At 50.0% G+C, this 15,747-nt stretch overlaps 1 protein-coding gene across 2 annotated transcripts; it reads left to right on the top strand.

Moving 5' to 3' along the window:
* Positions 1 to 573: 573 nt before the first annotated feature.
* LOC308069570 (ectonucleoside triphosphate diphosphohydrolase 2-like) lies at positions 574 to 15,146 on the top strand. 2 transcript variants are annotated; one of them, XM_080402083.1, is made up of 10 exons: positions 574 to 2,839; positions 4,993 to 5,110; positions 6,778 to 6,928; positions 7,666 to 7,825; positions 9,116 to 9,343; positions 10,006 to 10,278; positions 11,066 to 11,161; positions 12,228 to 12,362; positions 13,406 to 13,639; positions 14,208 to 15,146. In XM_080402083.1, the coding sequence occupies exons 1-9, from the start codon at positions 2,726 to 2,728 to the stop codon at positions 13,634 to 13,636; spliced, it is 1,506 nt and encodes a 501-aa protein (XP_080258209.1). In that variant the 5' UTR covers positions 574 to 2,725; the 3' UTR covers positions 13,637 to 13,639; positions 14,208 to 15,146. The 2 variants fall into 2 exon arrangements, with proteins under 2 accessions (XP_080258209.1, XP_080258208.1); XM_080402082.1 differs by having other exon boundaries at positions 591 to 2,839; positions 13,406 to 15,146.
* The last annotated feature ends 601 nt before the right edge of the window (positions 15,147 to 15,747 follow it).

The following is a 15,747-nucleotide window of genomic DNA, read 5'->3' as shown; positions in this document are numbered from 1 at the left end:
TGCCCGGATCCTGTGGGGCAGTGAGGGGCTACGGGCGGGGGGGAGCCGGCCTCTCCCCGGTCACGGGGCGCCCCTGCGGGTCTGCAGCCGCTGCGGGTCCGGGACATGCCCCGGCTTGCCCCGCTCGGGCCTGCAGCCAGGGCCCTGCAGAGCTGCGCCGCTCCAGTCCGTCGCACAACCCGCTCCGGCACCTGTGCAGCGGTTACTGTAGGATCGAGGGGGGGAGCTGAGCCACACCGCGCCCCCGAGCCCCGCGGGGGGCTGCGAACCCCGGTAGCCTGGGGAAGGGGGTGCGCGCCCCGCCGCCCTCCCCGCGCCCCAGCTGCGGCAGCAGCCCCGAGCCCCCACTCTGCCGGTGGGCGCTGCTGGGGTGCGCCCCGCTCTGCTGTTGAGTACTTTTGGGGTGCATGCTGCTTTGGCAGCAAAAGCTTTTGGGGTGCACGCTGCTCTGCCAGTGAGTGCTTTCTGCAGGAGCGATGCCGGACCAGCCTGACCACAGCAGGATCTGGCAGCTCCTCAGCAGCTGCTGGATATCGGTAGGTGCCGATGATATATCGTGATACTGGTATAAACTACTGTGACCAGCCCGTGGGCATAAAGCGATCAGCCAACAGGCAGAGCCGAGCAGCTACTCCACGCACCCATCTGCAGCATTTCATTGAGACAGGAGGACACCTGGGGCACCCATTTTTTTTGCAAGGCTGCAGCAGGATGACCCGCTGCACAAATCGTCCCACCAAAGCGCATGGAAGCCTGCCTGTTCTCAGGGGCAGGCATGGGAGCAGGAGCAAGGACGATTGTTAGCACTCTGGCAATTTAATCCCTGTCCCCTTTGCAAAGTAGAGCACTGTCAGCCCAGGTGTAAGCAAAAAGAATCACAGAATGGTTTGGGTTGGAAGGGACCTTCAAAGACCACCTAATCCAAGCCCCTGCCGTGGGCAAAGACATCCCACGCTAGATCAAGTTGCTGCGAGCCCCATCCAACCTGGCCTTGAATGCTTCCAGGAATGGGGCATCCACAGCTTCTCTGGGAAACCTGTCCCAGCATCTCACCACCGTAAAAAATGTCTTCCTTATGTGCAATCTAAACCTACTCTCTTTCAGTTAAAACCATTGCCCCTTGTCCTGTCACTACAGGACAGCTGCAGATGCATTCTAGATGCTGACCAGCACAAATTTTTTTTCTAAAGTCTGCAGGAAGGTGAGGGAATTCTGGCACTTGGCCACAAAGGTGGTGTTCCTTTAGTTCCACAGACAGAGGCCTGGCTGGTGCATTCCTTTGGTGGAGACAAGATGGCCTTGCCAATAAATAGTCCAGCTCACACACACTATATGAAATCCTTCAAAGGAGCTGCACTGCTGCTCCTAGACCCAGTCACTGGGAAACAGATGGGGACAGCCTGAAAGCAGAATCTCTCCTGGGACAGAAAAACTGAGGTTTTTCTTCAGAAATTCTGGTTTTGGGGATGTGTCTTTGTGGCACTGCAAAGGAGAAAGCAGGTGTGTGTTTTGTAAAGCCCGGGGTTGGTTATCTTTTGAGGGCAGGCTGTCAGAAAGAATTTCAAAGAAATTTTGGGGCACTGGGACAAAATTATGCTTATTATCTAAGCATAGGCCAGCAGGCAGAACAGATTAAGAAAAATCTAAATCACACTGCAATATCCTGCAGGCTGTTTAACCAAGAATCAAAATGCTAGCCTTAAACATGTTGAAAACAGACTTCATGAAAGATAAAAGCATGGTACACATACTACTCAAACACTGGGAGTAGTCATGGCATGACTAGTACAATAGATCCAAATACTACAGCGCAGGCCCACATATTCACAAGAAGCACAAGAACACACATGGTGCTGTAAAAAATGTAAACTGCAATTGAAAGATGCTGATCTGTACCTTCCTTTTTCACAACTTTTTTCTCAGTTATCATTGGCGTACATTTTGGTTGGTAGAATTTTCTTGGTAACTGTTGGCATTAAAATTTTGTTAGTCAGTCATATATTTAGCAAAAAGATCAAAACAAGTCTATAGCTGTCAGAAAGGGCTGTACAGGCATCTATGCTGACACCAGCAGCCCTTGCTGTCTCCTACCCAGAGCAAAGACCAAACCAGCCAGAGTCTCCTGCAGGTGGAAGCCCAAACATGCAAGATGTTCTCCTGTCCCAGGTGCCACTTGGGAGCAAACAAGGAAGCAGGAGCAGTCTGAAGGAACCGTGCAGAGTGCCCACGCTCTGCCCCAACCCGATGGATGCGTGCTTGCGGGGAAGCAGGTCCACCCTGGAGCCCTCAGATATAAAGTAAACCCAGCTACAAGGAGTTTCCCCACTTGACAGCTAGTATTGCCAGGCGCAGAATACCAAACGGATGAGTTTTGCCTGTTTTCTGCTTATTACACAGCTGAGTTAACCCCACATCTCTGTTTACCTCAACCACATTGCCTGGGGCAGTTTCGAGGTTGCACCGATGCCTTTGCAAAGCTCGAACTGAACAGGCACGAAGTCGTTGTTTTATTTATTGCATGGAGCAATGGAAGGGAGAGCTGCCTGACGCATCACAGCCTGGCCCACGCGCGCCTTGTGGTCCCTGTGGCTTGGGGCTGGGCTGAAGTCAGAGCCTGGTCCCGGCCCCGCCTTTCTCCTCTTTTTAAAGGTTGTAAAAAGCAGCTGCTGTCAGTTTGCTGCTCCATTGCTTCCTCTTTTGACTTTGCGAAAGGAAAAGACGCTTCATGTCTTGGCGGGAGCTCCTTCCTCCCTGGCTAGTGATCGTAGCGGGACTGACGGGCATCGTTCTGCTTTGCATCTCCACTAAAGATGTGCCTGTCGCCCCTCTCAGGACCAAGGTAAGGGCATCCGCCTGCCCGAGGGGTGGCCAAGCTGGGGGTCCAGCGGGGCAATGAGCAGGGAACCTTCTCCTTGTCTGTGGGGCTGCTCGTTAAGAAGCCGCCGCCTGTTTCCTTGTGCAAGCCAGGCATTTAAACTGGTGCGTTTTGTTGCTTTTTACATTCATTGCACTACTGAGTTAGTTACTAGCCAAGGAGGGGATTAGAACAAGGCTGCGAGGACAGGTTGGCATCCTTCAACATGCTGTAGCTTTTCAAACTGAAAATAAACGTCTTTGGCTGGTTCAGGAAATACAGGCTGGATGTGGTTCTTGATCCGCAGAGGGGCTCACTGGAGGCTGAGGAGAGGCAGCCCATGTCAGGAGCCACCCCAGAGTGGCAAGGAACCAGTGGTGGAGGGACAGAGCTAGGTCCCTCTTGAAAGTCAGTAGGAATTTAGCCCTGAACTGCTGCTTCTGTCTTTAAAAAAAATTATCTTCCATGTGTTCTCCTCTCCTGTCCTATCTTGATTTTAACCAAAGAGCCAGCCTGCTCTAGGTGGCAGGGCCAGATCTGCCCGGTGAGCAGGTGGTTAATGCCCATCCACTCTGCCTCTTGATGCACACGCTGGTGAGGAGATCAGCAGCACGCTATGGTTTAATTGAACAGAAGTAGGTTAACCTGTGCATTTAGAGATACTACCTCTCCTCCACACTCCTCCTGGAAACAGAACTGGATTTAAAAAAAAAACAACCTTATTGATCCATACTCTGTCCCTCCCTGGTGTTGAGCTAGGGCAGAAATGCAGTGATCCTTTCCCCTTGTTGCGCTCCCAGCCTCTCATTTTGTGAAGGAGGAAAAAAATCCAGGTTTCTCCGCCAATACCATTAGTTTCTTCCTCTTCTGCGGCAGCCAACATGTCCCCGCAAGAAATATGCGCTGTCACTCGTGTGGGAGGATGCCAGCAGGCTCAGGCAGTGGGCTCCATCCTCCTTCCGCATTTCTGCTCCAGCTCCAGTCACACCAGCCTCTGGCCCGGACACCAAGTCTGGTGCTGCTGGGAGCTCCCAGGAAGGCAGCAGGCAGCCAGCTTCATTTGGAGCCTGCAGCCAGGCTCTGTCTTGTGCTAAAACCTTCCCAACGGTGTTAACGTCAGCCTCTCAGGAGGTTTCTCTTCCCACTCAGTCACAGCTACAACTATCTCTGTGCAAGATACAGCTTAGACCATGCACTACCACGTACCTCCCAGATTTCACAAATTTCTTTCCCATCTGTGTAGATGCCCCACTTCAGGGTCGTGTAATAGGGGGAAGAGGAGGAGACCCTCGGCTAGCACCGGGGCTATTTTGAGTGTGGGGCTGTGCTGCAGGGTACCCCAGTGGCTCTCATTTCCTAATCCTCACATATGATGGGCAGCTGAGCAAGGCTCAGTCAGCAACAAATAAACCAGACACCAGGCTGCACAGAGATTAAGAAAGCCCTCGGCCTCATGGGCCAGGCAGCAGGAGAACTGTCGGTGGACGAGGTGTTGAGAAATCTCATGTTTGCTGCGACAAACACCTCCGTCAGGCTGCTGCACTGGACAGTGTATGTGCTGGTTGGTCCCAGTGCGCTGCAGCTCCTACAGGTCTGGCACACACCAGGGCAAACCCAGCCCGTGTCACACCATCTCTGCAGCACGGCATCAAACAGATATCAGAGTCCTGGGTTCCTCAGAAGTAGCACCAAGCCACAGCCCTCCGATTCCTGCACAAAAGTCTTAGCAAACCAATTCAGCAGCAGTCTGAGTCCCAGAATCAGTTGAGAGCCTGTACAGTGCCGTCTCCCACTGCTTTTGGACCTGTTTTTCCTGAGCTCCAGGTGGCTCGGCTCTCGGTGCAATCTCTCTGCCTGGTTTCAGGAACACCAACAGAGCATGCCACTGTAGGTCTGATGCATTTCTGGGTGTCTCTCCACTCCTGCTGCTCCTCATGTATATTCAGAAATGCAGATGGTTCCCTATAAATCCACATAATCTGGCTTCACCCTTTCATTGAACGTAAAAATCTAACTCAAATACTGCAGTGCAGGGCCATGGGTTACCTAGAATACCTACGTAACGCCGAGCAACCTGACAACAACAAAGCAACCTGCACTCAGTGGTGTTTATCTAGAATGTTTTTGGGGTTTTCCAGTATGGCATTGTTCTGGATGCTGGCCCATCCCGCACCATCCTGTTCCTCTACCAGTGGACCACTACCAAGGCAAACAAGACCGGGGTGATCAGGGAATGTAGTTCCTGTCCTGTGCAAGGTAAGGTGCCCAGTTCGTGCTTGGTGGGCTGTGGGACTGGCACAGGATGGAAGGAAACGCAGAGATCGGTGCATAGGCCGTCACTGCAGTTTTCTTTGCTCCCGTATCATCTAGCTGGACACTGAATTAGTGGAGATAGTGAAGCACAGGCTGGTTATTTCTAACATGGGTCTTCTCAACATGAGCAGATTTAGGCAGACACAGCTGGACATCAGAGTGCTTGGCCGCAGGTGACAGTTCTCTTGGCCTGCTGCAAGCGGGGAAGCACACAGAGAGGATGGGGCTCCTGATGTCCACGTGGATCAGTGGCAGAGCCAAGGCTGCTGAGCTTCTCACCCAGGCGAAACAGTGAACAGCAAGGGAGACAAATCTGGCTGCAGGGTGGCTCCTGGTGTCTTCTGCCTCCTCCCAACTACTCTGGGCAGTAGGTGGTGTAGCTCCAGCACAACAGAAGTGTGAAGTCTCTAACCTCCTATGTGGGGCTTGACAGCACAAGCAGGAGTTCAGCTTGGGTTTAGGTGTCACATTTTGGAGAACATTGGGGTCTTCCTCACTAGTCTGAATCAGCTTGACCCTGCCAAAGCCACCTGAAAGGGTTTCATGCCTTAATGCTTGGGGTTTTCCTTCCCTATCTCTCAATCTCGCTTTGATGTTGAAGCCTGATTATAGCAGGATGCTGGGAAACCCTGAACTCTCAGCAGCAGCATGTTGTGGGAGGGGAGGTGCACAACAAGCAGGGAAGAGGGCTTGTACCCTTGCAGACTATAAACAACACAAACCACATACAGAAGATGCAATCAGGGCTCCTGAAACCTTGTATGTATCCCTTGACTGCTGCCACATTCAGTGGCTGAGTTAAAACCAGCAGCTGTAGCTTGGTGCAGCAGCTCAGCAGCAGCAGCAAGAGGTCCAGGCAGGTCTGTCACCCAGGCATGAGCAGCAGTCCCCTGTCTGCATGGCAGTGTGGTCACAGCCTTTGAGTAGCTGTAGGCAAACTGCAGCTCAGCCCTAAGCAGGGCCCAGGAGGGCAAAGCACATGGTGAGAGAGTCACACAGCCAGGAAAACGAGTGGGCCACAGGTTGGGGAAGTGAGACTCTGCCTGAGTAGTAGTTCAAAACCAGCATTTAAGAGCCCAGCACTGAAAGATGAGTCAAGGCTTGCAGACAGCTTCCCCCTGCACAGAACCAGCTTCCTCTAGAGCAGAGGTGCCCCTGCTTGCCAGCGCGGGGCTCAGAAGCCACCTCTGCCAACACAAGAGGAAGTGGCTGGAGGGAAGAGATAACATGTCAGCCTCAGCTCTGTCTGCACAGCAGTGCATCCTTTTGCTTATCTTTTCTAGCGGCTAAAGCCACATTTCATCCTCTGTGGGCTGAGACAGCCTCAGCTGTTGCAGCAGTCACATGGCTGAGACAGTCATTTGTGGGATGTCTCAGCAGCAGAGCTAGGGTTCTCTTAGTGCTGTTTGGGATTACATGCACATGTGTTTTGCTCCCAGTACCATGTTTTAGCAGGACAGCCACCTGGAGGAACTCCTTCATTCCACCTGTGACAGGTCCTGACTTAAACCATGCCCTAGGACAGCAACCTCTTGTAAGGCTGGGTAACAGCTCTCACACTTCTCCTGTACCTTTCCTTAGAAAATTGAATTCTTTCCCCTGGTTCTCAGGTCTGGGAGTCTCCAGCTACTCAGATTCTCCTCAGAAACTAGGGAAGAGCTTGGAGCCGTGTTTGAACTGGGCCCAGAAAGAGATCCCGGCAGAGCAGCACAGCCAAACCCCCCTCTACTTGGGAGCAACTGCCAGCATGAGGCAGCTGAAGTGAGTGAATGTTGCAAACCCATACCCAGAGATCAGCACACGTCATGTGGATCATTCTGTAAATGCATCTCACCCTGTCTGCTCTGCAGTGTGTTTCATCCCTAATCTGCTAGTCAGGTAAACCTTCTTCAGGTCCTGATGTACTCGAGGGGAGTATGACATGGCTGCATCTCCACAGTCCCCCCAAGCAGCCATGAGGATGACAGTCTTGCTACTGCTACCAGTCTGTATGAAATCTTCACAATTAGGGCTTGAGAAAACACTTGTTGGTCTGGAAGCCGAAGTGTTTTCAGTTTATGTGACAACTCACATGGGCTTGCAGGGGTGCTTCTTATCAGCAGGTTGGGAATGGTGATGGGAAGATCCACTTGATCATACACACATTCATGAACCCTGTTCTCAGTCACCTCGTTACTGGGACTTTTACCTCCTTTTAGAGTCTGGGGACAAGTAAGGTCTGGTGGGGACGAGGTCAGTGGGGTAATGCCACAGGATTCCCTCAGTGGCAGAGTACTGAACTCCTAAATTTGGAATGGTGGCACAACTGCTCAAACCATCCCTCTGCTGTGCCATGCGAGGGGAAAGGGAGGTGGCAGCAAGAGTGGGACTGTCATTGTGCCTCTGTGCTACTGCCCAAAGTGGGGAGTAGAGCAGAGGCCCTGCCACTGTGCACCCACCACAGGCTGCTCCTGGGAGGGTTCTGTAACAAATGTGCCTTCTTTTTCTTTTCTGTTTAGCCTCACCAACCCCATCCTCTCCGATGGTCTCCTTGCAGCCCTGACTGTGGCCCTGAAGTCATCCCCCTTTGACTTTAAGGGGGCACAGATCCTGTCCAGTCCAGCTGAGGAAGCATTCAGTTGGGTTGCTGTTAACTATGTCCTGGAGAACTTCTTCAAGGTAAAGGATGATCCTGCCTGGGGAGGACAGAACTGAGCTCAGCAACTCCTATTAAGAAATAGCCACAGAGACATGTGGAGGGGTTGTTAAAACCCTGTATTTTAAACAATGCTTAAGCACAACTTCCACTGTCTCTCAGAGGCAGGTTATATCCGGCACTAGCTGGCTGGGTGACATAATGTGAGACACTTGTAACTAGGTTGAAGGACCAAACCTCTAATATAGCCTTTCATGGACACGTTCATAAAGTTGCCCTAACAGATGTGAAGATGTGAGGCTTTCTGGACAACACAACCAGCACGCTCACATAAAAGACCTTACACAGCCTGGCCCTGGGGTATCAATAAGAACTCCACTGCGCTGAATCCCTGCAGATCTAGCTCAGCACCACTGTCAAACAGGCATTGCTGCTGTCTGTGGGGTCCTGTGGGATTGCCACTGGAGTCCAGCTGTCCCTTGGGACATCTTGTGGATGGTAGAGAGAGAAGCAGAGTGTTTTGGTACCAAAGCAAAAGTCCATCAAATTTCTTGTCATTGAGATGCTAGTGAAGAGCGCAGCTGGTGTTCCCAGCATGGAGGCCTGGTCTGTATTCAGAAGGCACTCAAAGAAAGAATACATTTAAGTTTCCTTGCTCTACGTATGGCTTCTTAAGCCAAAGAGTCTCAAGAAGAACTCAAAGGGCAAGAGTAGCTAGACTGAGTTATTTCACATCAGGAAAGTGAAAGGCAGTTCTGATAACCAGCAGCCAGCATGCACTGGTTCAGGACTTGCTGGCCAGCAACACAGCCTCCCCCAGCCAGCGACAGAGGGCTTACCCCCACCTAAACTTTCCTGCCTGTACTGCTAACGTCAGCATTGCCAAAATCAGTTCTGCCAGACTGCATGAGATGAAACCATGGGGCTCTTCATGACAGGAGGATCGCTTTAGCATCAAGGCAGCACTTGAAGCCCATATCTGCCCATATGGAAACATCCTCCCATTCCCCACCACTCCCCTGCTCCTACCTGCCGACACCACTGCCTTGAGCAGCCACCCAGGATGGTGAGCCCAATTTGCTCTCGCTGGCTGTGGGTGGCTCTCTGCCCAGATGAAAGTGCTTGTTCAATGGCTCCTCTGTTCCCTCCAAAGCCACAAGTTCAGTATCCTCATATCCTGTGGGGCAAAAACAAAAGTTGGGTTGTTCCACACCAGAAAGCTGCTTTCTCTCTCTGTGCACTAATGCTTGCATCCGACTGCAACCCAGACGTACAATCTTAAGAACTGACCTCTCTGGTTCTTTTTGGGTCAGTATGACTGGCGTGGACAGTTGGTCCCCTCCACGAAGGGGATGGCAGGAGTCCTGTCCGTGGGAGGAACCTCAACACAGTTCACTTCCAAAGTGGAAGAGGAGAACCAGGCACCAAAAGAGGGAGTGAGGCTGCAGCTGTATGGGCAGACACACAACGTGTACACTCACCGCTGCCCCTGCCACAGCACGGACCAGCTCCGCAGCAGGCTGCTCTCTATGCTTATTCAAGTGAGTCTGCCAGAAGGTATTTGCAATGTTCCTGGATACAATATCACCAGATGACATTTTCTGACTTTAACCCTGAAGCATTTTTAAAAGAGCAGTATTTCATTTTGAAAACATGCAGGTGTTTTGGTTCTTCCAAACTATTTCACTGGGGGTGGGGGGAAGGATCTGATGCAAGTTCAGGAATCACTTTGGTCTCCACCAAAACTGAATTTTTTATAAATAAACTACTTACTGCCCATCCACTTGCCTCCCTATAAACCACACATATGAGACCTGAACGTCCCACACGGAGACCTACCTCACCACAGTTATATTGGGGAATTCCTAGAGATAAGAAACATGGATCCTTCAGGGGCTGAGCCATTTGGAAGGCAGACCAGAACAGCCCCTTTCTTGCGACTAGAAAGAGTACAGGATTCATTGAAATTGTATTTCTGGTCTAAGGGAGAGCAGACAGGGCTGGGACCCCTCAGCCTCCCACAGCAGGTCTAGTCGTTGCAGCTTGCCTTGAACCCTGCAGGAGCTGGGAACCTGCTTGATCACAACATTGTGGTGCAGAGGAACACTACCTTCACTGTTGTCATGTTTTGTCTCCCTTTATGAAACCCTGGGATGGCACCTCCTCTCTTGCTGCCTCTGTCCTTGTTTTATTCTGCCTCTAGGATCAGAGAAGTGCTAAAATTGTGTCTAATCCTTGCTGGCCCCTCACCTACTCCCGGGAAGTGCAGTGGCGATCAGTGCATACTGTGCCTTGTGCTGCCAGCGATCACACGTCAGACATCCCTGCCCCTGAAGAAGTCTTCAACATCACCGGCTCCAGCAATCCCACCGCCTGCATGAGACTTGTGCAAAGCCTGCTCAACTCCTCCTCTTCCTGCAGCTTCTTCAAAAGTTCCCTCAGCAGCGTTTTCAAGCCCCTCCGGACCAGGTTTCTGGTGGGTTCTCATTTACACCGTGGTAGGCAACTGGTATGGAGAACCCATGAAATGGGACCAGTTTCATCATTAATAAATACAGTAGGACCAGCCACACTGTACCTTCTGCTAGCCAAGAGGGCTAGTGCTGTACACACATACTCCTGTCCTCTGCCCCTCGTTGGCACACAGCTGTTCAAATACAGACCCCAGGCTTCCCACCACCAACTGTGCTAGGGCTTTCTTCATCCACGTCTCAGCAATGTCTGCTTGTGAGACAAACTTTGGGCTCCACAGAGGCAGCAGTTGAGTGCTGAGCCGGACTTGCCACACAAAACCTGCGGTAAAGCTGAAGATCTTCTGCCACTTCCTTAGCAAACATCTGGGCACGCTCCACCGCAAGCACGCTTATATCTGAGACCGTGCATCTAGTGTCCAAAGTCATTTGGTTGTTAAGCTCAAGATCCTAGGACAAACTGAGTGCATTTCAGAGGGAGGAACTGCAGAAATTTCCCTAGGTCCCTGCCCCTGAGAGCCTCCCAGGGACATGGTGCCAAGGAGCATAAGGACTATCTACTTATCCAGGCAGGGCCAGAAAGGCTGCTGCATGCGAGCTAGAAACAGTTTTGTTTCCATCTCCAGACAATAACTGCTGCTTGCCCTCCTTGCACCCCTCAGAGGCACCCAGAAAGGGCACCCTGGCAGTGCACCCCACAGCTACTGCCACCTACTTTCCTATAGGCGCTGTTCACAACGCAAGGATGCAGAGCGCAGTCCAACCTGCCGATTCTTTCTGCTGCTTTTGTAGGTGATTTCTGAGGCCATGGACTTCATGAGAGAAACTGTCCCCTCTCCCGACTTGGGTCAGGCAGTCAACAGGCTCTGTGGGATGTCTGTCAAAGAGGTAACTGTAGAATAACTTCGTGTGCAGGGAGACCGGGAAGTAAGGAATGATCTGTTATAAAAGCCCATGGGGCTCAGGCTGACAGAACCATAACTCACTGGCTCCCTCAGAGAAAAACTTCCATTTGCCTGGGTTTTTTTGGTGGGTTTTTTGGTTTGTTGGTGTTTTTTCTTGTTTTATTTTTGGTTGGTTTGGTTTCAGTTTTTTGTTTGGGTTTTTTTTGGTGGTTTTTTGTTTGGTTGTTTTGTTGTTTTGGTTTTTTTTTTCTTTGGGGAAACAGGCTCGACTTCTTTTCCTTCCTCTCAAGTCCCAGCTGCTGCTGGCAACACCTGGACTTAATTAAATGAAAAGCCACAAGTAACTTTTACTGACTATTAAGGAGTAAACAGGAAGGCTGTTGACTCACTCCTGTCCATCACCTTGGTCTCTGTTATCCTCCCCTCCTTCAGTGCAAGGAACACATCTGCTCTGACTCCAGGGGCTTTCCTATTCCACCGGGGCCCATGGAGACTAAGCCAGGGGGAATTTGTAAGTTTTTTCACCCTCAGCTGGTGGCTTATGAGGTCACTCATTTGCACCTCAGCTGACCAAGCATCCACAGTGACAAACGACAATTTCTACAGCATTTGCTAATGGGGTAGCAAAGCTCATAAGCACATCCCTAAAGCTTTCTCTTCTGAATAGAGGCAAAAGGTCTTGTTAATGTGTCCGTTGAGAGAAAGCCTACAGCATTAGCTCAACCTAACTAGAAAGCAGAGAATGATATCAAGCAGTTCACCTGCAAGGTGACTGTAGGAGACCTGGCTGCCAGTCCTGCTGCTCTTGGAACTACCTGGTCTTTAATAAGATGGGAGCAAAGGCGCTAAGGGATGGCACTGGTTCCCGGACCACAGCCCAGCAGATGCAGGAAACACTGTTTCAGTCCACACAGGGCACAACCCTCTCCTCTAGTCCTACAGTCAGTCCCATAGCAGGAAAGGAGAGCTTAGAGCAGACCTGAAATTCAGCTACTGAATGTTTAGTTCTTTTCTTTTTTTCCTGCATCTTCTTTTGGAAATGACACCAGCTGGTCAAGGACTCCCACACAAGCCTGGATAGAGTTGCCAATTACTGCATTGTGTCTGCCTTTATCCTTCACCTCAGTACCAAGGGATACACCTTCGACTTTGACAGGCCTGCTTGGACTGCGTTCCAGAAGAAGGTCAGTTACCTACAGTGTGATATTTCCAATTACAGGGAAGGGATGGCTTCAGTAAAGCCAGCCTGTCTCCACTCCTACAAGCCCTAACAAGCTAGGTTTCTCCAGCAACACATTTTTTGCAAAATAAGTTCACAATTATGATAAGCAAGAAAACCAGCACCAGAGATCTAGGAATTATGCTTGTTCCCACCAAAAAATTAGACGGGTCAAAAACCTTACCTGCAGCAACACCATCTTTAAGAGTCCATGCCCAACAGGGAAGGAAGCATGGCTCGATCGCCACTTAACACCAAGAACAAGCTGCTGACTATACTTCCTGAGACAAGAGACACTGCCCTACTTCTTTGCCATCAACTTTATACTAGTGAGGGTTTCTAACTGGCTTACAAGGTCTGAAACTGCTTGAGAGTCTGGAGCCCCTTAGAAAAGGGGGATTTGATTTAGGTCCTCCCCTTCATAAAAGAAAAAAAGCTTATTCCTTGACCCCTTCACAACTCCCCAGCAAAGGCATAGCCCCACTGAGCAGGGCCACATCAGTGATAGTGGTGCAGTCAGCCACGTGGTGACCATCAGGCTAAGGCAAGGTAATGAGGGGGGTCCCGGGTCCATCCAGGGAACCCAGCCTGGAAAGCCAGAGACAAGCAGCCTACAACATCAGCATGAGGTTCAACCAGGCGACAGGGCCAGAGACAGAACTACCCACAACACAGACCTGAAGGCCAGCTGGGAAAAAGCAGTTAACAAGTGGGAGAAAAAAGAGCACACACCCACAACACAGCTTCAGAAAGCTGGGGCTGCCCAGAGCTTAAATGGAGCTGCCAGGCCCATGGGCAGAGGGGTGGGTGGAAGTGCCAGGTGAGGCTGGTCAGGACAATTAAGGCCTATTAGTGCACTCAGAGCACTGACAGTGTGATCACTCCTCATTTCAAGCCTGATTCTTAGATCAGTCTCAAATAAAGCATATTTTGGACCTATGCACAAAAAAACAGCTGAGGTGGATTGTCTCCTTCTCTTCTGACATCTCCTCCTTTTTATTTCAATAGATGGGTGATGCATCATCTAGCTGGACTCTTGGGTACCTGCTGAGTCTGACCAACACCATCCCCCAGGACAGCCCAAGCTTCCTCAAAGGGATTGAACCAGGGGTCTGGTCTTTGCTCCTTATCCTCTTTGTTGTGCTGCTCACTGGCTCTTTCATGCGCATCTCATACCGGGTGATGGTCAAGGAGAACAGCTTCAGTAACAGGAACAGCAGTGTTTTTGATGACAACTGACAGGTATTCTGGGAATCGATACTCTTGCCAGTGGGCAGTTAATAGGGAATGTACAGAAATCACACAGATGTAAGTCACTGGAGGATGCAAGTGATTTTCTTGCAGGACTCCTGGAGCCTCAGTGCCTTATTTCCACTTGCTAGCACTTGCACTATGGAGCACTTTGAGACAATGGATCCTGTTCTGCAAGAAACCTATGATTCCTGGTGGATGGCAAGCTGTTTGTTCTCCAGATAAGAGCAGCCTGCACAGATCTTGCTTGGGCTGCAGCTGATGTTACTTGTGTCAGCCTAATGAAACACCACCTCTGAGCAGGCAGGTCCTGAGCTGTTGTGAAGTTAGTATTGAACAACCTTGTCTAATCAGGAGAGGTGGCATCTGAAAAAAGTGCGCTGCCCTCTTCTGTGCTCATGAGAGAGACAATACCTGCAGTATCGCTACCAGCGAAGACTGGAACAGCATTAAAATATAGTCAGAATATAACAGCCAACTTGCTTCCATGATCTAGAGAAAAAGCAGGTATTTTCTGCCTGCTACTACTGATCTGTCTGTTCTTCCATCTCCCTTCCAGCGAATGCTCCTACTGACCGAGAGCCCTTCAAAAGCAATGCTCTTTAGTCTTGGACTCTACAAAATGTGTGGAGCATCAAAGGAGAAACAAAGGGCACAGACACACAGCTGAGCTCTTGTCTCTCGGTTGAGTCATAGCAACTCAGGGTTAAAATTGTCAATTTAAACTCTTTAACCAGGACTTAACACATTTAATTTCACATGTGCTAAAACAGGGTGCGTGCTGGGCTGAGGTTCACCAGTTTGTTCATTTACACGGAACTGCTTGTCTTGCTGACTCCGACAGTGAAGTCTCTCATCTAGTACTGTCCTTTCAACACGAGCAGGCCCCAGGAACAGCTTTCCTAATTGTCAGTCCAATGACTTACATGTTAGATTGTGACCAGTTACTTTATAATCCGGCACTCAGGATTCCTCTGGGGCTTGGCAGTCATTTCAGCTCCTCTGGTCTGTTCTGCTGTCTAAAAAGTCAGATGCCATACAAATTCTCTGTTACTGTGAAGAAAAGGGATCAATTCAGACCAACGCTGTCCTTTGACTAAAGCATTTAGAATTCACTTCTCTGATGCCTTCAGAGACTTAAACACACAGGCTGTTAAAAGCCTAAGGGATGAGCGTCTCCAACTAATTTCAGACCACTTTAAACAAATTTAAATGCTGTGATACGCCTTGCAGGATTTTTAAAGCTACCATGGCACCCAAATCCTTTCAAATCTGATTATTAATTCCTTGTGCTCCCAACTTATATATAGGACACCCCCCCTCCCCCATAATATTGAGGTATTCATAAATTTTCAGGCCAATTAATGAAGGTTTGGAACCTGTCAGTCAAGTTTGGAGGGGTGTGGAAACAGATTTAAATGAGCTTCATATTCATTTCTTTGAGTTGCAAGTTAGATATTTTTAATTATATCATGTTATTAAAGATGTTTTAATAGACTGTCTGTGTTATTCTTGGCAAGGGATCAAAGCGGGGGTTTTATTGTGAATACAGTGTTTCAGTGAGGAGGATGGGGGATACTGATTTTCCCCTCTGTTTACTCAAGAGCTGTTAGGCTGTGTACTTTCAGGGCACACAATGAGAACCCCTGAAGGCACTTTCTTCCCAGTGGCAGGCAGGCAGGCAGAAAATTACTTGATAACCTGGCTGCTGGTGTTTAGTTGATGAGAGACGAGTCTACATCTTTGATGTGTTCTTTGCTCAAACTATCTGCATAAAGGTAGGAGGCATTCAGGCAAGCCTGCAAAGAAAAAAAAAAAAAAAAAAAAAAAAAAAAAAGAGGTTATCAGGGAGTCAGTGATATCTGGGAAATTCCAGAGCCTTCATTCATCCTGCATCTGGAAATGCAATCATTAAACAGAGCTCTGGCTCTGTGACCTGTCAGCACACTGGAGAACTGTGGGATTGCTGGCTGAGATTTGCAACGTGCCCAAGAAGACTCCTACCACTGTCAGAAATGGAAATAAGCCAGTGTGATGTCAGGAGCCCCAGGACTCCAGGTGTTCTGGCCTGCTCAGTCATTACACCTTCCTGATTTTGA

Source organism: Falco punctatus (assembly GCF_963210335.1).
Source record: "Falco punctatus genome assembly, chromosome: 9".
Taxonomy (NCBI): Eukaryota; Metazoa; Chordata; class Aves; order Falconiformes; family Falconidae; genus Falco; species Falco punctatus.
The sequence above is the reverse complement of the archived record's forward strand: the minus strand, read 5'-3'. Positions and strand labels throughout refer to the sequence as shown.